The sequence below is a fragment of the Lathamus discolor genome, chromosome 3 (genome assembly GCF_037157495.1).
Source record: "Lathamus discolor isolate bLatDis1 chromosome 3, bLatDis1.hap1, whole genome shotgun sequence".
NCBI classification, from domain to species: Eukaryota; Metazoa; Chordata; class Aves; order Psittaciformes; family Psittacidae; genus Lathamus; species Lathamus discolor.
The window spans coordinates 56,958,663-56,981,441 of NC_088886.1; the positions used below are offsets into that span (position 1 = coordinate 56,958,663).

Sequence of the window (22,779 nt, forward strand, 5' to 3'; positions counted from 1 at the left end):
GGTGTCACAGCCACAGTGTAGCCCCAAATCTTAACATGGATTGCAGGTCCTCTTTCTGTTAGTCTCAAATTTAAGCTGCCTTGCCTGAGGAAGTGAGGATTGTCTGTCTTTGAATGAGTCAAAGGAAAATCCATGGGCTGCACAGCCCAGCAGCAGTGCTTGAGTAGGAGCACACAGGCAGCACTTCAGAACTGATAGGGAGGAAAACCCTGCGAGCCTTAAGGAAGGGTTACTTCTTGCATGGGAGCTTCCTGTTTGCTTTTACTGTAGTCAAAATAAACACTGTAACTTACAGAAACAAATCTAAGAATGAGCTCTTAGTTGAATGCTTAGTGGATTTAAGTCATTCATGGGGATAGGGAACACAGGACTTCGTATCTGAAAGATTGCTTTCCTCTGACATGTAACTTAGTGTTAGGAGTCTTGTAGAATCAAATCAAGGTAGCACATTCAACGCCATGTTGAGGTTTCTGTCTTAGTGAGAAGAGTAGAGAATAGATTGTCCAGCCAGGGCCATCTTTTGCATGGTAAGCGTAGAGCTGACATCTTCCTGAGCTGCTCTCGGAAGGCATACGACTTGCTGTAACTTAACCTTCGTAAGTCGTTCTCCTCTCCTCCTATCTTGCTGTTTACCCAGTCCTTCCCACCCAAAAAAGTTCCCAAGTGTTGGGGGCTAAGAGGTGATGCAAGCAATGTAGAATAGAATCAAATCTTTTTCACCTGACCAATCTACAACCTACAGGAATGTGAACATTGCTGTGCTTAGGATTTTTCCCTGATAAAAGGACACTTCCTTTAACTTCCTAGTAACAGATAAGATAATCATGTATGTTTGTGTTCCTGTTTTTGAAGTATTGACATAAGGCTGTACTTCTGCATTTGGTTCCTTGATTTCTGTGGCAAGTCAAGCAATAATGGAATTTTACTTTATGGCAGTTGTAGGAAATTACTAATTTTTGTGGCCAGCACTGTACTGTCAGCTATTGTGAAATGTTTGCACAGAGTAAAGCTCAAATGATGCAGTTCTGTTGGTCAGTGCATCCCTTAATTTTGGTGTGAATATTATGGTATTATCACTCTTTTGTTTTCTAGGATGATCTTGCAAAAGGAAGGTCCTCGTTCCCTGTTCAGAGGGCTGGGTCCTAATCTAGTGGGCGTTGCTCCTTCCAGGTAAGTGCAAATGTGTAAAGTAAAAAAAAAAAATAACTTTGAAATTTAGGTTGCTGTACATTAAGGGATTTAAGGTTAATTTGAAGCAAGTTTTGCATCTGCAGTTGTAAATATTGAAGAGCAAATAACCTTTGGTTGCTGGGGTAATTTTGTTGCCTGGGAAATGGAGCCACTCGTATTCTGCAGCTCCAGTCCCACATGCATGCTCCATCTCAGCATTTACTATCCTATGTGCTAGTATAATATTTACTGTTGTGTACTACCCCCATATGTAGAGTTTTCTCTAGTTAAGCAGGGAAGTGCTTAAGGAGTTGCACAAGATTTTGTTCTTCAGTTGACTTAGTGCCCTTCTTTTTTTTGTCTGAAGAGAAGACATTGGTGTCTCATGCACACACAGAGTATCTTAACCTTTTTGGTTTAAGGTCTTTGGATGCTTCTGGAAAACTTCATTTAAGTGGACTGGGCATTAATCATTGATCTGTCTTCCACTTGAGTCTGACAGATGAGGTGGTGTTTTGTAGATCCTCCACATGAGTAAGAGGAAAACATAATTCAGGAATCAGAACACTTCGAGCAGTTTTTTTTTGTTTTTTTAAGGAATTAGGAATACCTAGGGTATTTTCTGGTCACTAATTTAACACTGCTGTTTGGAGTAGATGAAGTAATTCCAGTAGCTTTCTTTGTTCCCAACACCTGTGGGGTATCAGCACTTTCTAAACTGGAGAGCCTGTACTCTTGTTTGGTAGTACAATCTGGTCTGTATGTTCAGCTTTGATATGACTTCAGGCTACTTCTATACGGCAATGGATTCAAAAATGACTGTCCTCAGTGAAAAATATCTTCAATTGCAAAAAACCTGTTTCTTTTTATCGTACTTTATGTTAAATCTTCTATTTCTCTTCCCTTTTTCCCCAGGTGTAATACTTAGCTTGTTGATCCTGTCCTATTCCACCACCTCACCCACCTCCATACTAAAAATGTCAACTTGATTTACTGTGTGAAGTCTTAGAAATAAACACATCCTCATGCCCCTGTGGCTGACTCAGTTTTCATCCAGTACTTCATTTCAATTAAGCATAAGCTAAATGGATTTAACAGCAGCTCTTTGTTTAAATAAGCCACAGAGAAGCATGTTTCATAACACATCCAGTATGCTTAACTGAGTTCAGATTCCATTTTAGAAATTACACTCGTGAAGTAAGCACTTTGTCTTTTTTTTTTTTTATAATGAAGAAAAACATGTTTACACAGCTAATGAGGTTAATGTTGTGTTCCTGAAAACTGGCCTGTTTTTCTTCTCTTGTAGAAGTGTGTTTAAGTTAAAACAAGTTCAAATATGAGGTTTTGATGAGCTTAAAGTAAGTTTTGTTGCTTTGGGGTTTTTTTTTTGTTTTTTTTTTTTTTTTTAGCTTTAATGAAGGAAAACAGACATTTTTCAAAATACATTGCAGTGGCATGCTGACTCAGATGCGTAGCTTTGCTTTGATACCAGTTCACATTTGAATGTAGTACAAGCTTGCAGATATTTTGTAGTGTAATCAGAAAAAAATTGTCTAATCTAAGTACAGAACTAAAGAGCATTTAAAATATAAATATTTATAACCCTAAGTTATAAAGTATAACCACAAGTTTATCCATATTTTGATCTTACATGCTAGAATAATGTAAATACTTAAGTGTGCTTTTTGGTATATAAAAAATAGCTACATGGTAATTCTCTTGAAATTGTAATGGTATTGAAATGAGTTAAGGTGCATTAGAACAAATCTGATTTGTTATTAAAGAAATACAGAATACTGGCACTTCAGTTCTCAGTTCAGCAGTGTTTTGTATGTGTAGCTGAACATCGTAGTGCCACAACCATCATTGCCACATTTCTAATCATTTCGCCTTCCCCTCACTAATTGTTAAATGGAGCTGTTGTGGAAGAAACAGTTGTCAAGTATGATTTTAGGGTTTGTTCTTGCCTGTCCCTAGAATAGTCCCACTACTCTGCAACATCTATTTCTTGAGTAGCTTTTTACTGAGGAAGTAAGACTTGGACAACAGTCATCTTGAGTTGAAGTTCATGGTGCTGCTTGTAAGGGCGTTGATGCATAAAATGAACTTAAACTGGATTTTGTTCTAATTTCAGAGCAATATATTTTGCTGCCTACTCAAACTGCAAGGAAAAGCTGAACAGTATTTTCAATCCAGATTCTACCCAGGTACACATGATTTCAGCTGGTGTGGCAGGTAAGGATCTGTAATTTTTTAGCTTCATTCTACAGCCATATCTACAAATTACAAATGGCAATAGAAGTGGAAAAAAACCAAAAATGATCAGTGATGGAATGATCTCTTTGTGTAGCAGATGTGGTTCTTTGGCCCCTGAGGAGTATGTGCATGGAAGTTAGCAGTTAGTATTAATGCAGATCTTTAACTGTTTGTGTGAATGGTCTTTCCTATGACAGCTTGCATGCCTGCTTTTTCAGTAGTAACTTTCTGACATTTAAATTGCAAGTTTTCAAAACAGTAACTTTTTGCTCTGCAAGCTGAAAACATTGTTTGCAGTGAACTTGAGTTTAATGCTTCATGATTTGTTTCTTTTACCACCACTTGGTTACAGCTATGTATGTCTGACTTATTTTTGCTCTTCTGAAATATGCCAGCAGGTATTTGTGTAAATGATATGTAACACTCTCTGCCCCCTCTGCCTTTGTTCAAATACCAGTCTGTGTCAAGTTTGCTCTGCCACTGAAGTGACATACAAGAGCAGATTTGTGTAGTTTTCATATATTTTCATCTCTGGAAATGAAATTTTAGATCCATAATGTAACTTTGGTATATTTTAGCAGCTACCAATATTTGTTGTTTGATTTGTATGTTCTGTGCTTTGAGGTCATTAAAAGGGGAGTTAAAGGCAGCTGAGCTGAGCTGTGGTCAGACTTGTACAGGGATAATCAAAACTTGGACTGGCAACACTTTACCTATTGTTGCCAGGGCCTTTCCTACCCAAAACCAAATGTTCAAAAGTGGTTTTATTCTGAATAGGCTGTAGACACTTCACAGGTGAATTCTGACAGTTTTATGGTAGCCTGTTCAAGTTTCTAATGGCTGTCAAATTTTACAACCAGTGAGTATTAGTAATTTGGAATGGACTGCCAAAGGTTATGTCAGAATAATTAATAGGGTTAGATTTCTACTTAATAATTGCTAATAATCTAGTACAAGATAAAGTTACATAGGTAGAAAAATCAAGTGACATGAGCATTAGTGTGTTTAATTATAAATCTGATCTATGAGAAATGAAATGGCACATGAGAAATGAAATGGCAGTTTTGAATCTTCTTAAAGATGAGGAGAGCGGTTTTTTCTTAAATGGAAAATCAAGTTCTCAGATGATGCAGTGTTTTTGTTATCACCTGGAAATATGTCTCTTTTTTGTAGGTGAACAACATGGGCAATGGTATGGAAGGGGATTTAATGAAAAGTTCATCCTAATCAGTCAGTTGTGCCAAGAAAGCTGAATTGTCTTCATTTCCTCAAGGGGATAAAACATTCGGGGGGTGAGGGGAAGTATGGGTAAGAAAAACAGGTCTATCCTCAGTTGGAGACAAGTTGTGTAGTAACTCATGCAGTGCTGCAGATGAGTGTTCAGAGTATTAGTTATCCTTGGAAGCTTTTTCTGTAATGAAAAGAACATGTATGGAGATGTGCTGTAGTGACTTGTCCTAAGTGCTTGCAGATGCAGACTCTGGTTTGTCAAGGAGTTCTGTATCTTTTAAACTTGTTTTCCTTCCAGAAGGTTGGTGTTACACACTTGTACTTATGACTGCAGGAGACTGGGGTGAATGTATTTCAGCCTTAGTTGCTGTTTTTTGCCTTTTTTACGTTTGGAAACAAGTTTTAGCAGCGAATAACTTCTGTGGCTGTTATCTTTCTCACATTTATCTGGTTCTGCAGTTGTATTTCAAAACCACATATGCAGTGAAACTGAATGCCCAGTGCAGGTTCACACAACAGGTCACTATTTTTTTTTTTTTCTTGCAATGTCCAGGCACTGTGTACTACAGACATTCTCTGGAAGACCTTTAGAAGAAGGCTCCTTGACAAATAATTTCTCCATACTCAGTATTGGCAGTATTATGATTTATGTGAGAAGTGACTGTAGTTAAAATTAACAGTACTTTCATTGGGAACATGCTAACCTTATTTTTGTAATTCTGATATATTTCAGAAAATGCACTTAAACCAGCTTTTAACAGTTTTACCTGCAAGGTTTGTATTTCTGTACGATGCAAATGAGCTTAAGGAAATGGCAAAATAACAGGGACGAGGTTGTATATGTGAGCTCTGAACTGATTGACTTAAACAGGTTAAGATGAAGATAACCATAATATTTGCTTTGGTACTTCAGATTTCAAAACCGGCAAGGTGGATAAACAATTCTAATAATGAGCAAAAAATAATCGGTACTGGTTGTTTTCTTTTGCAGCTGCCATTGGTTTCAGTTAAGGAGTTGAGTAACTCGGTCTTAAATGAGGGTGGTGCGGTTTTTTTTGGCTTGGATATGACCTATCTATTACATACAGGCTTCTAATACCCACAGTTCATCAGGTGGGGTTTGCACTTAAAAAGCTTTTCCTGTAGGTTTCAAAATAAAATAATGATGCAGAAATACAAGTAAAAATCTGTAACTTGCATAAAACAGTAACTACTGTAAGTAGTGAACTTTAGCAAGCTTTAAATACTATTTGTATCATATGTTAATACTTAAGTATCTGAGGTTGGATTCATGTCCTTGGTAAATCAGGATAATTTTATGCACATGGCAGTTTTGGGAGTGAAAAGCTGAGGTATGGTATTTTAACCATTTTTGTCTGGGTTTAGGCATTATTTTTCCTTCTGAAGATGAAACATATTTTTGGGTCTATTCATGTTTTTTTTTAGTAAGTTTGTTTTATCCCAAGGAGGATGAATTGTGCTGTACGTTAGTAACTGATGCCTTATGCAATTAGAAATGCTTTTCTCTTGCTGTGTGCTAGCTTCCAGGATACAATTCATATCACCTTCACACCTAAAAAATCTGTGTTCTAACAGAACAGAAGCAGTCTTTTTTGCTTATTACTTGGAATATCACACGGTTCTCTTTTTGATAACTTGAACAGTGAATATATCTGAAGTATACTACAAGAGTGAGAACATTTCCTTGTGTGAATAAAGTATAATCTCAGTACACTTGAAAGATAGTCTAAATTCTTAGATTCACTATCAACTCTGCCTTTTCATTGCACTTATTCAAACTCTTTTGCCACACAGAATAAAAACTGTGGGGAACTGAATGAGATACTTAATTCCTGTATGGCTTTCTTGTTTGCTCTTTTGATGATTCACAGCCTCATTCAGACAACATGGTTGCAAATCTGCTGCTAAAGTACTTTGCCTTGTATGCTATTGCTATTCTTTCTAGAACTCTACTGGCAAACCAACCCAAATGTAGGGGGTTTTATTTTTATGTATTAAAAAATTGGGACCAGTTGTTATGTTCACGTGAAACTTTTCAGTAGTTGTACACAGTCAATACCAAATAAAATGCATATTTAGTTCATTGGTAACTGGTAATAGAAAGCTTGATTTCATAAGGCATCTATCTTGCTTTTTCAGTCCCAAGACTAGGTTTTTTTGAATTTTATTTGGGAGGGAGAGGGAAAGGAAGAGGGTTCACACCTAAATTTGTTATGTAGGTAAGTATTTGGAGATATAAAATGGAACTGCTGCAAATGAGCAGGAATTTCAGTACTCAGTGCATTTTACATAACTTATTTCAGTATCTGTGGCCTGTGCTGATTATTTTTCTTCCTTTTGTTTTTGTCCTAAACTTTTACCTGAAAACAGTTAGATCTCACAGTAACTAATTCACATATCCTTCCAATGGGATTCAGTTTGTACACATGTGTCTGATGAGGTCACTGCTTGTTGTTATGATACAGAAAAGCCTGTGTCTATTTTAGGCAATTACTGTACATTTCTCCCGTGAAAAGAGTGAGATCGTGTCATCTCATGCTCCCCATCCGCAGGTCACTTCCTGCAGCAATATGGACTAACTTAAACCTCGTGAGTACTGAACTGAGCGTCTCTTGCAGCCTCTAGTGTAAGAACCACACATTGGGTTTGTCATTTCTATTGAATAAACAAAATAAGGGGAATTCACTTTCATTATCTTGAACTTGGATGATGTGCATTGTGCAAAGACATCACTCCTCCTTAACTCTGTTTGCAGCTGGGTTTTTTTTTTTTCTGTGCAGTTCAGGGGAAGGTGGAAAATACCTTTCACTGATAGCTGCTACTTTACTTACATCTGGTTAATTGGAAGTCCCTACTGTGTTAAAAAAGGCCTTTTGGTTTTCTTTTTTCCTTAGTGTCCCAGAGCTGCGTTTAAAATGCTGCAGCTGATACTCTGTCACATTATTTCCAAGACCTCTTTTCCTTTTCTTTTGTAATAAGTATACAATCTCCTTTCTGTCTCTCTCTGTGCTCTCTTTTTGTTTGTTTTTATTTTACTAGTTTGGATTTTTATTTAACATTCCATATTCACATGCATCTGTATTACATTGGCTTATAGATTAAAAGAAAGAACAACCCTAACCTTTGAAATACAGTATATAATAGGAATACCTGGGATCTTACCTGTCAGTAGCTGTATAAGTAGATTGAGGTATAGCTGTAAAAGTAGACTGAGATAATTCTTTCCATCTGAAACAGGAAAACGATTATGTTGAAGAAAATAAAACATAGCAAAATACAGGATTATCTGGCATTTATGGATTGATCTACACTTCCAATGAGTCTGGAATGTTTCTTGAGGATACAACACATTGATAAGCATTGTAAAGCCTTATAAAGTTCACTCAAACTTCTAAAAAGAGAAATGAAGCAATTGATAGAGCTTCATAGCAGTTGTTGAAAGCTTCCTCTCCCTTCCCCCCTGTACTTTTTTAACAAATACTTCTGCTACATATTTGCTATATTTAGAAAGAAAAGCTTATCTTATCAAAGATCCCATGTAGTATCTTGCATGTTTTGAGTGCTTTCCTTGGCATCAGCATGACTCAACTCTTAATTTATATTTCCTCTTCCAATACCTGCATTTACTACATTACCTGTAAGAATTGAGCTGTAGTTGTTTCCTCTTAAAATCTGAATTACTGAAGGCTCTTTGATTTGTAAGCTTTGAACTGTCAATTTAGGCTTTTGATATTCCAAGGCAAAAAAAATTGGCTATGTAGGTAAGTGTCTGATCCTACTGTTAGAGGCGCTATGCTTAAATTGTGTTCAGTGCAACAGAGTAGGCTGTGTCCTGTGCCAACCACTCCTTACTGGCAATTACCAATATACTCTTCTAGGACTATATTGGGAATTCCTCCTCCTTGACTAGGAGTATTAGGCTGGTGCTGTGGGTGAACGCAGTCACTGCTGCCTCTCAGACAGTGCCTCTGATCTCAACTGTGCATTCCCTGTTCCAGACTTAGGATCTACGGAGAGCACCTTGGGATAAATAGGAAGGAGAAAGGGCTGAGCAGGTAATACTATAACATACAGTTTAGCAGTACCAATATTCCAAAGCATGCAACTTAAATAGGAATGCAAAATATGTTTTGGTCTTCCTGACTTAAAATTAAGATCTAGGAGGGACTTAAGAACTTATTTTGTTTTTTAGAGGCAAATCTTTCCTTGAAAATGTGTTGGTAGGGAAAGTAATTAGTCATTACTAATTAGAAAACTAGTAATTTCCTCCCACCTCGTTCAAAGCCATAGTTGCAGTCCTGGGCATTTCTAATGCCCTTCACTCCGCTATAGGTATGGAAAGATTCTCATTTGAACTAAAAGAAAACTAAAGCTTTATTCTTAGTGCTAGTATAAAACCAATAAAAAAGTGCAAACCCAGTGTTCCCTTTAAGCTTAGTTCCTCCCAGGGTCTAGTGCTCTAGGAAGCAGAGGAGTTTCTGTGGCATTAAGGCTCCAGCTAGTTGAACTACAGAACCTTTTTTGCAGATGTGGTATGTTTTAGAAGCATCCCATGCCTTCTTATGGCAGAGTAGTTCCCTGATGCTGTGAGGTTTTAGGTAGTTATTTACCTACATGAAATGGAGATACAAAACATATTTTCATGAAGTTATATGAAGGGCTCTATATGTTCTTAAACGTATTAAAGAGCAGCGTATCAAAAATAGCCCAAACCAACCCCAAAACTTTATTATCTACCATGGGAAATTACTTAGCTAAGAGTTTTGAGTCAGTTTAAAAAAATGTAACTTTAACTGAAAATCATAATGACTTATTTAAGACTTGGGATGGGGTAGAAGAAACCTCAAAACAGTTAAGATCCCCTGGCATTTCTCTTGAGTATTGTGGTCATTTGTGTGCAATGTAAACCTAGATTGTGATTGAACAGAAAGTAACCTGTATGCAAGCAGTTCTGGTAAATATATATAAGCTATTAATTATCTCCATAAACAAGCTTATCAATAGTCTTGTTTGTTGTGTAAGTGTTGTGCACCAGATATGCACTGAACACAGTAACCTGTTGTTGCTTTCCCCCAGCCCCAGTCCATTCCCTTGCAGGAGGGCAGCATGTCTTTGTAGTGATCTGCAAGTGATGTGTGTCACCCTAGAAAGCAAGTGTCTAAATTTATCATCTCTTGCCTGGCCATGTTCCAGCTCTTCTCTTTTCTTCTTCTCTCCTGCAGACATGACACCTCATGAATGGTGCATGTATGGTATTACAACTCTAGATGGTTTTTTGTTTTGTTTTTTCAGAGCTGCCTTTCACTCTGCTCTTTTTCTCTCCACGGTTCTGCAGAAGTAAGAATGATTCTTACTTCTTTTTTTTTGTTTGTTTTTGTTTCCTTTTCTCTTTTTCTTCCTTTTCTTTTTCTTTAATGGACTGAAAATCAAAGCTTTAATCCTTAGCCCTTATGCAAGCCTGAATAGTTGCTGTCTGTCTGGATAGCTAGAAGTCATACTATTTACTTTAACAATTTAAACACTCCTATGCTTGTAAAAGTAGTCCTAGGCCAACCAACAATCTCTGCTTTGAATACTAAATGAAACATTAGCTCTTAAATTTAACTGCTCTTTATTGTTCAGTTTTAAAAGGTTTCTTAAGTTACAGTAATACATGCCTTTTAACTGCACCAAAAGTAGTAGTTACTCAGTCTGCATGCTTTTAAACTCAGATTGTATTTCAGGTAGCAAATTAAATTGACACAATGCTTTATACCATCACAAATTGCTAGAGCTGTATCTGCAATGCATTCTTACTGACGTTTGCCAAATTAGCTAGTATTAGTCTAGTAAGCTTTGCTCCTCTCGGGTGTCAGAACAGGGTTGATATGATTAGAAAGGCAGAGAAATGTACACAATTGGGCTTAATTTACATGGGGCGTCTCTGGCTAAGACTCAAACTTATTTAATAGTAATGTAAAATTAAAAAGTAACTTAAATGTTTATTGGCTGTATGGATTCGTAAGATATAAGTAAAGGGCTACAATGGATACTTCCTAAAACTCAGTATAGTCCGAGTTTTTGCATCCACTGTACCTTACTGTGTGTGTTTCAAACTTAGATGCAGTTGCTGTTGTGATACTATAAAATCTAACTTTTCTTTTCAAATATTTTAGGTTTTACTGCGATCACAACAACTAATCCCATTTGGCTAGTAAAGACACGATTACAGCTTGATGCAAGGTATAGTCACAACGGGAACTCTCACTGCTGTGATAAGATTTTGCTTAACTGTTGCGAATCTGTTCAGCATCCCCAGATGGAGTGATTTGTTAAATATCCAACATTTGGAATTCCATAAGTTGATGCTGATCTATCTACAAGTTACATTGTCATTCTTCTCTGTTGTAATCTCCCTCCTGCAGCATGCTGGAGGCACTAGAGGAGACTGGTAGACCAATTTGGAATTGATTATGAAGTTAAGTCTCAGCATTTATTTTCCTACAGTAATACATTGTATTTGTTTTTAGCTTTGAGCTAAGCACTCCTTCATATAAGGATTTTAAGTGTTTTAGCAAAAGTTTAGAGAAATGCCTGAAGTGACTTGTTTTCATTTTTTATATGCAGTAAGGTCTAGCCCATAAAATGGGAAGACTGCTTTCATGGATCAAAACACAGGAGTTTTTCTAATGCGGGATAGACAATAAAAGTTGTTGGGACTTATTACATCATCGTTTTCAGAAACTATTTTATAATGAAATTTGTAATGAAGTATTATTTTATGCAAATAGGGGGGAAGAAAGACCTATTTATTCCTATCTATGTAAAACTGTAGAGAGACACTGGTATGATGCAAATATCTCAATGCAGCTGTGTCTTGTTCATTTTTATGGATTTTTTTCTTAGTGAAAACTTGTCATGCAATATAAAAGTTTTCAGCCATTCTAAATATGTTGAGCCATATATTGCTATTTTGGAGGTCTGCTGGGCTTCCTGTATTAAGCCCGTATAAGCATTTTTCCTCCTAGCAGTCATGTTGTCGGCTGCAAGCTGACCATAGTAAATATATCCCAGAACTAATTTTATTGTGAGGTTGCTTGTGATGCCATTGTATGATTGGGGGTGATAATTGCAAGACTAATTACAAGGAAGCTTTGGTGCTGTATGCATCCTAATGGCATCTTGTGCCTCTGCATGTTTTTTACCAATTTATCAGTTAAATTGCTTGAACTATAGGGCTTTAAGGCAATTAGGGAAAATGATGGATATCTTGTGCGTGTTATTTCTGTACATTATATCAAGCACACGGCTCTTGTGGGAGACCTAACAAAGGATCTAAGTTTGTGTAGGACACTGCAATTATGTGTGATAGTCTAGCACAAACTGCATTCTCAGCTTTTCTAACTCAGTTGTTACTGCAGGAGTAAAAGTGGGATTATACTGGCATAATCCTTGTTCCTGTTGAAGTTCTTAAAAAACCCTCTGATCTCAGTAAGCACTAAAGAAAGCATGTCTCTTGTTTACAAACTGAAATTGCTGTGGCCTTCAAAACAGTGCTGTGCATCTTGCACATTAGAAGAAAAAGTTCTTAAAGCAGTCTGACCTTACCAGCAGCACATGGGGATGGGGGTACCCCTGGGGCTGTAGCTGTAGGTACAGCTTCTCTTCTTACCTGTTGTTCTCTGATTCTTTTCTCTTGCCTGTCAGAAAATCAGTGCCAGTCCCTCAGTTCTCTGCAGCATCTGCCACCTAGATTATACAAGATCTGATCTGCAGCTGTGTGTGCCTGCTCTCTCTACTTTGTTTTGCTGCTGTTTGACACTGCAGGTTCAAGACATTGGGACTTAAATTCTGCCATCAAGTGGTGCCTCATGCTATTTACACTGTAGCTGCTGCTGCTGGTTTTGTCAGTAAGAGCTACCTGAAGTCTTGTAAAGCTTACTTGCTTTATAAGAATTTAAAGCAAGTCAGTTTTATTCTGCCACTCGCTTCTGCTGGTGCTGGCACTTGTGGCTACAATGAAGCATGCTTTCTGCAGTCTTGTAAGGGTTTTGCTGTGTACAGTATGCTGAGTGTTTCAGTAGGCAGAACTTGGTTCACTAAGCAAGCTAAAAATAAGATTTTGTTTACCAAATATTTCTTGATAGTCATGTCTAATGAGTATTTTTTTTTATATCGGCAGTGGCTTAGTTGATTCAAATTATAGTTACCTGTGTTGTAGCAGTTGCTATGCTCAGTCTAGATATGCTTGGTATTACTGATAGCTGTTAGGCCTGCTGTTTGAACTCTGAGCCACTGTAATTGCTATACTATGGAGCTGCTTTTTTGAGGCAGAATTTAGGGGACATCCATTTTCATTATGCAGAATAAAATGGTCATTTTTTCCATGAGTCACTCATGGTGACAGTCCATTTGGGTGTCATTTTCAAGCAATTTCGTCCCTTATTCTGTGTAAGACTTGCGGAGGCCTAGAGCTGTTCAACTTGTCTATGTGACACTTAGTCACCATGTGAAGTTTGGCTTAGATTCAGTATAGTGAATCACCTGTGTTCAGTGCTAAAGTCCTTAGACTTTCACTTCAAGTTCTGTGTGTTCTTAAATGTATCTGAATTGGAGCCCTCATCATCAGTGTGAGATAATTCCAAAGTCCTTTTGTCACTCTAGCAAAACTGTTAGTTTTCCTTCCTCAAGTTGCAGCATCTTGATGTCTCTCTTGTTCCCTCCTTTTTAGGAATCGTGGAGAAAAGCGAATGAGTGCTTTTGAATGTGTCCAAAAAGTTTATCACTCAGATGGTATTAAAGGCTTTTACAGAGGAATGTCAGCATCCTACGCAGGCATATCTGAGACTGTTATTCATTTTGTTATTTATGAGAGTATTAAGAGAAAACTACTGGAGTATAAGACTGCCTCTGCCATGGACTCTGAGGATGAATCGGCAAAAGAGGCTTCGGACTTTGTGGGCATGATGATGGCTGCTGCCACTTCCAAAACTTGTGCAACGTCAATAGCATATCCTCATGGTAAGTGGGGCATGTACAGCTGAATCAAATGGGTCAAAAGGAGTCTCTTCAGTGGTATTTGTTGGATCACTTGTTCAAGAGCTACTTCTTAGTACTAAGCTTGTCATGTTAGATTGAGTCAGCATGAGCATAGTGTGTGGAAATTGAAGCATTTTTAAATGGGTATCTAGCATGGCCTCTACTTAGGCGATGTTTATCTTTTCTGAAGGGTTTGCTAAGGTATACACTAAAGTGCTTAAGGAGAAGGTCCTTTTGCACTTGGAATCTCTCTGTATACTCAGGAATTTCACAGAATTTGCCAGCAAGTTCTTGTCCTCTTTCTAGGAAAATAGATTGTCTAGTTGGATTTCCAGTTGCACTTAGTTTTCCTGCAAAGTAGTTGTCTGTGCGTTAATGGATTGAGTATATCGTTAGTGGTAGCTTTTAAGCTGAAACACAAGCCCAAACAAAAGTCCTTTTCTGGATTTCAACTAAGAAAATGAATTTTCCTGCTTAATTTTGTAAAACTGCCAAAAATTTAATTTGTTTTCCTCTTACACATACTGGGCTTGCTTCTGTCTTCCTTCTCCATTTTTAAAGAATTCTTCTAAGTTAGAACTCCATGAGGGAGACTTTAAAGTGAAAATCACTAATTGGTTTAGGGGGAAGATAATTAACAGTGAGTGTTAACCATTAACCACATGTGGTTTTCTTTGTGCAGAGGTAGTACGAACAAGACTAAGAGAAGAGGGAACAAAATACAGATCTTTCTTCCAGACACTATCTTTGCTTGTGCGAGAAGAAGGATATGGCTCCCTCTACAGAGGCTTAACTACACATCTGATCAGACAGATTCCAAACACGGCTATCATGATGTCAACCTATGAAGTGGTAGTCTACTTGCTCGATGGATAGCAATGCAACAAGGCTTCCTAGAAGAAGGTGGAAGATGGAGAGACTGGAGTGGACCACTGAATGTCAATGCCAATGTGGTGGGCAAAGGAAAGATATATCAGGAACATGCAGCTATGGACAAAACAGAAGGCTGGTTGTTGGCAAATCTGGATAATCTTGCTGCCTTATTGTATGGTCTCTTAACAGTGTGATAAATGGGAGCTGCTCCTTAGGGAATACCTTTATACATTGCTAATTCAAAGTTGTTACTTTGTTTTCACCTGTTAATCCAGGCTGGGCTGTCAAGTTATCTTCAGACACCTAATGGGTGAGGGAGTGTAAAATTTGGTATTGGCCAGCCTTATTCACTTCCCTTAGTGATTCCTCTCAACTGTCCTTTTCTGTTCTGTTTTACTGCACAGTAACCTGTGGGAAGAGTGGGGAAGACAGTGCTTTCATACCTTTCCATACCCAAAATGGCCATTCATTTGCTCTGAAGATTCATAGAGAGCGATATAGTAGTGAGTGTGTAAAGTTTTCCATGTTGCTATCTCAAGAGAAAATATGGCGCAGGGCCACAGAGCAGTTATTAGGAGTGGTACTCAGTGGCTTGTTTGGGGTTTGGCTTTTTGTTTGGTCTTGGTTTTTGTTTTTCAGGGGTTTTCATATTTGGTGTGTTTTAAGTTTGAGCAGTGTTGTAAGTTACTGAGAGAGGATTCTATTGTTAATCTCCCAGGTTATCAAGCTGTTGATATTGGTGTTTGTAGGTTCCTAGTTCTTCTACATCACCTTTTCTCTTCTGGAACTTGCCCTCCTTAAATAAGAGAGATGTATGAAGTATTTTCCTTACCAACCTGTCAGGTAACTCACACAGCTAAGCAGGAACTGGCTGAATGCTACTTTAGAGCCTTTTTAAGGATTTGTAATGTGATGAGGAATCTCAGGTAGTCCAGCGTACCATCTGTGAAGACAGGATTCACCCAGATAGCTTCATGCTACATAAGAACAAGTGATATTGCCCTACAATGTCTGTCAAATCCTGACATGAATTACCAGTATTTATATGGGAGTACACAGGCAGAACACATATCACCTTGGCTAAGGTGACCAGAAAGCAGAAAACAGTTAAAAATGGGATAGATCTTTTTCAGTGCAGCCTCTGCGCAGAGCAATGAAGGAAATTGTAATTAAGACTCTTGGAAGCATTCCGCTAGGTAACTGCTGTATCACTTCTTCAATCTTGAGCCTATATATTGAACAGCAGTATAACCTTGTCCTCCGAACTGTCTGAATATAAAGGCATTGGTCTTGCTCAGTAAGAGAGTTGCAGAACAATGTCACATTCAGCAGTGATGCTTAGCTAGTTTGTTCTGTCATAACTTGCAGGGTTTTCTAAAGCCATATAGCTGGAGTGTCAAAATCAGAACTTCTATGTTACAAGAACTTCTACAGTGTTTCAAATAGATACCTTTTATCTGCACCTTACTTCTCAGTCTGCGTCCATGATCCTTATGAGGAAGGGTTGTCATTATACTTTGGGGGCAATAGCTTTCTACATATAAATGCTGCTATATTTGTGTGGACAGAACTGTGCTATCAACTCTTCCGGTGTGGTACTTCAGTACATTTAAACTGTGCATTGTGTGCAGTGGCTTTATTTTATGAATGACTCCTTATGCACTTTGTGGCCTTCTTATGAATTATGACTTTTCTTCCTCTTTTGGGATACCTGTAGTCAAACTGCATTCAAAATACACAGTTTGGCTTTAAACAAAGCATGTAGTTAGATTTCTGTGTAAGCTGTGCAGGATAAAACATGTTATACTGTAGATGTATATCATCTCTGTTGGAGTAGTTCTGCAGGCTGCATGTAAAAGCTGAAAGCTTACAGAAGAGTTTGTCTGGGTTTTTCTAATTTGCTTTTGTTTATTTTGACCCTTGTCATGTTCTCCACAGTGTCAAAGTATTTGAGTATTTAATGTAATTCTCTGTGCTAATTGCTTTTTTTTCTAAAAGCCACCTAAAGTATTACCATGGAGGCTTAGCTGTATTGACTTCCTTCTCCCTAAAAAATGCTCCCTAACCTTTTCAAAAGCAGATAGTGTGGTCTGTGATGAGACCAAAGATGAACTTGGTTGTTTTAAAGTGGGGGGAGTGCTTAAATGTGTTCTGAAGTGGGCTTTTTCTAGTGAGCTGTCTAGGAAAAGTCGGGAGTATTCATGACTTGTCCCAAGTCTTGCTGTGATGCCATTGTTCAGATAATTCTTGTTTTGTAGAGAGTGAATTACTCTTCAGGCAGTCCAGATTATTCAATCATAGCCAAAATCTAAATTGGCAAGGACAAGTTTAGAGGTCATGAATACAATTAACACTTGGATTAGCCTATGCTTCAGGGGGTTACTCTCCTGTTTTATTGGATACATTGTCCCTTGGTTACATGTTTGTCTCCCATTTATTCACTGGGTACTTTGTGTGTGCCTTGGCTGGGTGAGAAGGACCCTCTGGATTTGGCAAATAGAAAACATTAATGAAGACAATTGAATATGGGAGGTGACAGCTAAAAACAGACAATCAGCTGCTTCTTCTGCCTTTTTAATGGGTGTTTAAGCAGTTTTAAACTTCTGGAGTTATCTTTTAGGCTTGCTTTAGGTAACAAAACTTCAAGATTCACAGGATGTTTTTTGGTAGTTTTAAACTATCAGTGTACATGCAAAGTTATCCCTGAAATATTTCCCAAAGGTTTTAAGTATTTATATAGTTTTTCTTTATATTAAAAACTGAAAGGGAATAAGGTGATGCTACATAACCTTTTAACTACTGAGCTAAAGCAGTGCATTTAAAATTTCTTGTCACTTAGATGGCCATCTTGATTTATATTTGAATGTAGTGTATTTATGTCACACTTTGCTGTGCTAGTGGCAGAGGTCTTGGATTTATGGAAAAGCTCAGTAATTGAATTAGTTTCCTTCTATTTCGCTTTTCTAGATGAAATGTAAATATTAATGCAGGCTGTTAAATTTGACTTGGCAACGCCACTGCGATTGCAGTTTCCCGTTTCAGCCAGAAGATGGCACTGGAGCATGCATTTGTCTACCAGGGCTTGGTTACAGTGCATTGTTTGTCCCCCATAGTGCCACACCGGGGGGACATGGCAACGTGGCCCGAATTTGGAAAGCCATCAAAAAAAATAGATTTCAGTGAATGCAGACACACTTCTCAGCCCCAGTATTATCTGTTTGGTCCCTGTAGAGCTGTGTGGAAATGAATTGTGTTGCAGAGGCTGAGCCCAGCCTTAAAACTAACAGGCTGTTTCAGTCTGAATTTCTGATCTGCTAGCCTATACTGTTTTACACTTGGGGTTTAGGGAGTTTTTAGGTTGTTTTAATAGTAACTGAAATGTCAGGCTGTGCACTTATATGTTGACATTGCACCTCTCTTATTCCCTGTTTACGTAATGCACTCCGTATATTTCCTTTCTGATGGCAGTGTTTGTTGATGACAGTTTCTGCTATTCTGTTTTCTGTCTCATAATGACATTTGTAACATTCCTCAGAATGTAACATTATAAAAGGATGCTTCCAGAGACAAAAGATGGGAGAGCCTTTTTGAGTGTTGCTTCCTGTTTAAACTGTTTAAGTTGGGAAATGGAGCTGAATGCTGAAGTGTGCCTAGGTATATGTATTGCTTCTTCCAGCCTTGTCTGTTAAGTTTCAGTTAATGTCAGTTTTCAGCTCCTCTGTTCAAGAGTCTGCCTACCCTGCATATGTGAACTTAGAGTCATAGCTAAACTCTCACAAATGACAGTTTTGGAGTACTTCAGTGCTCATGTGAGGTTTGCTATTATTCTATCCATGTAGTTGGCTGTAAATTTTGTGCATTTACTCTGTATTTATATGGTTAACTATTTTTTTGTTCTGATTGCTTTAAAACTCAAAGCAAATTAAAATGTCATTCTGTTCCAATGTTGCCTTCTGTGCTAAACTGTACACTATTTTTAACCTTTTATTTTTTTATTATTCATCTATCATCAGTGCCTGAAAAGTTGTGATTAAAAATGAGCAATTCATTGTGAGATCGAGTAAATCATCTTATCTTCTGACATTTTATAGTAGCTGAAAATGTGTCTGTTATACCTGTAATGTGCTCTTTTTGGAGGGGTTCATTGATGACTTAAACTGGGTGTGTACTTGCAGTTGCATTTGAATACTGTTAACCTCTGCAGAGGGAAGTGTTACTGTCCGTCAACTGAAATTCAGTAACATGATCAGAAAACTCGTGTCCATTTAAAGCGCCAGCTAGTACCAACCACTGCTGACAGAAATTAAGTACTTCCTTAAAATGTTCGCTTAACTGTGTGTGCACTTATAACAGTCCTTGAACCTGTAACATTTTAAAGTGTTGTTTCTTTTAAGAGGGTTTTATCTGAAGTTTGTCCTCAGAACTTCCTCAGAAATCATTCTGCAAATGCATCCATAGGATTTGGTGGTGGTCAAATGCTGTGTTGTTTCCTCTTAGTGTGTGTCCTGCAACCATACTTTGCAGCCTTGAATATGGAGCCAGGCTTAATGTCTCTGATTTGATTATTTCAGCTATGCAGAACTACTTCAAAACTTTCATTAAACAAACACATCTGTGATTAAATGTTTCTTCTCTTTCAGTAGGTGTAAGTGTGAATTGACCTGCCTTGCTGTGCTTCTGAGGCCTTCTAGCTTCCAGGTCTGCCAGGCTTAGAGGTGATCAGTCTTCCTGCAGTCAGTACAGGCAACAAATGTGCTTATCCCAGACACATCTGGAATTGTCTCTAATTGTAATTGCCTGTAATTGATCTTTCACTTTAACCCTCTGGAAGAGTCATGTTGGTAAGGCAGAGCTCAGGCTAAGTGTTTGGGGATGTTTTGGCATTTATGCTGCCTTGCAACCCCTTCTGCTGGAGGGCTTGTATTAAACTTGCCCAGGATAAAAAGCATGTGTATAAAATGAATGTATGTTTCAAGTCCTAATTGAGTTATGGCTTGACATTAATGCAGCAGTGTAGCCTGGTGTAGATGCAACCTCAAAGCATGTGAGGCTTAACTATTATCTCTTTGACAAAACAAAGCCCTTGATTTTGATAATGCACTTAACACTAAAATAAAAAAGCATTTCTGGAGACAACTGCTCCTCTCATCTATGTGCTGTTGCTAGCCAGCATGCTTTGCGCTGACTCTGAACATCATAATCTTCCTGTCCAAGCTTGTGCCAGAGGCAAGAAATACCAGGATAGGAGTCCAGCTTTCTAGAGCAAATTGGTGCAAACAAAATCGTGTATTGAACTGTAGAAGATACACTGGAGAGGAGGAGCTTCTGGCTTTGTAAATGGAATATTTTGTGAGATGCTCTTAAGGCTGGTTTCACTAATGCAGAGATACTTGTTAATGATAAAATTCTGTGAAGTTAACTACGTGCTTTCAAACACAAGCTCCAAGTTGTGAAACTTCCTGGATAGATTTGGGAGTGCTTCCTCCCTTAGTTGTGGCTGTTTAGAAATCAGTTTCTTTTCCTAATCCTGCCCCTACAGCAGACACTTGTGATGGGCCTGAGGATGTGAATGTTCAGATCATCTGGAGTGTAGAAGAAATTTGAAGTAGTTTGTTCTGAGACTTGGTCATCCATTCAGAATTCAGAAAACAAGGATGCAGTGTGTGAGTGTGACACATTATTTTGAATTCTGTTAAAATAGGACTTATTGTAATTAGAGACTAGATAACAGAGATCCAGTACTTAAAAGGGAAAAGAATTCAATGAGGAAACTATAGGGTTTTGTGTCTGTAGCAGGCGGAGTTCTAAGTACATTGCTTCTGCAAAGTATGCTATAGACATAAAAGTAGCTATGATACGTAAGAATTTATGTTCATGTAAGCTGATGATTACTTGTGATCCTCTGTATTTTAGATGAAGTAAGTGCAGGAGAAAGAATCCATATGGTGTGGTTTTTTTTGTGGAACTACATGATGTGGAGCCACAAAGGAAGTCTCTTGATTATTCCAGCATGGGTGAAATCTTGGCTAAAGAGCAAGTGTTTAGTAACGGGAGCTGTTGGATTGGTGGTGAAGAGTACAAGTACTTTAAGTACAAGACCTGATGCTGCAAAACGGAGAAATGTTTGCTGACTGTTGGCATATCTGGCTTGAATGTAAGATAGCCCTGGAGGGCAGGGGGGCCCAAGACTGTTGGTTGATATTCAAGGATCACCTGCTACAAGCTCAGGAGTGCTGCATCCCAACTAGAAGGAAGTGCAGCAGGAGGGCCAGGAGACCTCCTTGGATGGATAAGGAGCTGCTGAGGAAAATTCAAAGGAAAAAAGAGGCTTATAAAAAATGGAAGCAAGGACAGGCGACCTGGGTAGAGTACAGGATAGAGCTAGGGACCAGGTTAGGAAGGCTAAGGCCCAGTTAGAATTAAACCTAGCCAGGGATGTTAAGGATAACAGGAAGGGATTCTACAGGTACGTAGCAAACAAAAAAAACCAGACTAGGGACAAAATAGGCTCCCTAAGGAAGCTTTGGGGAGAACTGGCTACGCAGGATTTGGAGAAGGCTGAGGTTCTGAATGACTTCTTTGCCTTGGTCTTCACTGGCAAAGGCTCTGACTGCACCACCCAGTTCTTAGAAAGTAGATGCAGGGGCTGTGAGAATGAAGACCTTGGGCCCACTGTAGGAGAGGATCTGGTTCGAGACCATCTTCAAAATCTGAACGCACACAAGTCCGTGGGACCTGATGGAATCCATCCGCGGGTCCTGAAGGAGCTGGCGAATGGAGTTGCTAAGCCACGGGCCATCATATGTGAAAAATCATGGCAGTCAGGTGAAGTTCCCAACGACTGGAAGAAGGGAAATGTAACCCCCATTTTCAAGAAGGGGAAAATGGAAGACCCAGGGAATTACAGACCAGTCAGTCTCACCTCTGTGCCTGGTAAAATCTTGGAGCACATTCTCCTGGATGGCATGCTAAGGCACGTGAAAAACAACAAGGTGCTTGGTGACAGCCAGCATGGCTTCACTAAGGGGAAATCCTGCCTGACCAATTTGGTGGCCTTCTATGATGGGGCTACAGAAGTGATGGATAAGGGTAAAGCAGTTGATGTCATCTACCTGGACTTGTGCAAAGCGTTTGACACTGTCCCACACCACATCCTTTTCTCTAAATTGGAGAGATATCAATTTGATGGATGGACCACTTGGTGGATAAAGAACTGGCTGGACGGCCACACATAAAGAGTTGTGGTCAATGGCTCGATGTCCAGCTGGAGACCGGTAACGAGTGGTGTCCCTCAGGGATCGGTGTTGGGACCGGTCTTGTTTAACATCTTCATCACTGACATGGACAGTGGAATTGAGTGCGCCCTCAGCAAGTTTGCCGATGACACCAAGCTGTGTGGTTCGGTTGATACGCTGGAGGGAAGGGATGCCATCCAGAGGGACCTTGACACGCTTGTGAGGTGGGCTGATGCCAACCTTATGAAGTTCAACCACGACAAGTGCAAGGTCCTACACCTGGGACAGAGCAATCCCAGGCACGGCTACAGACTGGGCAAAGAAGAGATTCAGAGCAGCCCTGCAGAGAAGGACTTGGGGGTGCTGGTCGATGAGAAAATGAACATGAGCCGGCTGCAGTGTGCGCTCGCAGCCCAGAAAGCCAACCGTATCCTGGCCTGCATCAAAAGGAGTGTGACCAGCAGGTCGAAGGAGGCGATCCTGCCCTCTACTCTGCTCTTGTGAGATCTCACCTGGAGTATTGTGTGCAGTTCTGGTGTCCTCAACATAAAAAGGACATGGAACTGCTGGAACAAGTCCAGAGGAGGGCCACGAGGATGATCAGGGGACTGGAGCACCTCCCGTATGAAGACAGGCTGAGGAAGTTGGGGCTTTTCAGCCTGGAGAAGAGAAGGCTGCGTGGAGACCTCATAGCAGCCTTCCAGTACCTGAAGGGGGCCTGCAGGGATGCTGGGGAGGGATTCTTCCTCAGGGACTGCAGTGACAGGACAAGGGGTAACGGGTTAAAACTTAAACAGGGGAAGTTTAGATTGGATATAAGGAGGAAATTCTTTCCTGTTAGGGTGGTGAGGCACTGGAATGGGTTGCCCAGGGAGGTTGTGAGTGCTCCATCCCTGGCGGTGTTCAAGGCCAGGTTGGATGAAGCCTTGTGTTGGATGGTTTAGTGAGAGGTGTCCCTGCCCATGGCAGGGGGGTT

General features: G+C 39.2%; 1 protein-coding gene across 1 annotated transcript in view; it reads left to right on the top strand.

Moving 5' to 3' along the window:
* The window catches only part of SLC25A36 (solute carrier family 25 member 36), a 31,645-nt gene extending 12,454 nt beyond the window's left edge, over nt 1-19,191 (top strand). The window contains exons 3-7 of the mRNA XM_065675426.1: nt 1,093-1,170; nt 3,305-3,405; nt 10,833-10,899; nt 13,388-13,677; nt 14,378-19,191. Of these exons, the coding sequence (XP_065531498.1) occupies nt 1,093-1,170; nt 3,305-3,405; nt 10,833-10,899; nt 13,388-13,677; nt 14,378-14,571 (730 nt within the window). The 3' untranslated portion in view covers nt 14,572-19,191. The remainder of the gene's footprint in view (nt 1-1,092; nt 1,171-3,304; nt 3,406-10,832; nt 10,900-13,387; nt 13,678-14,377) is intronic.
* The last annotated feature ends 3,588 nt before the right edge of the window (nt 19,192-22,779 follow it).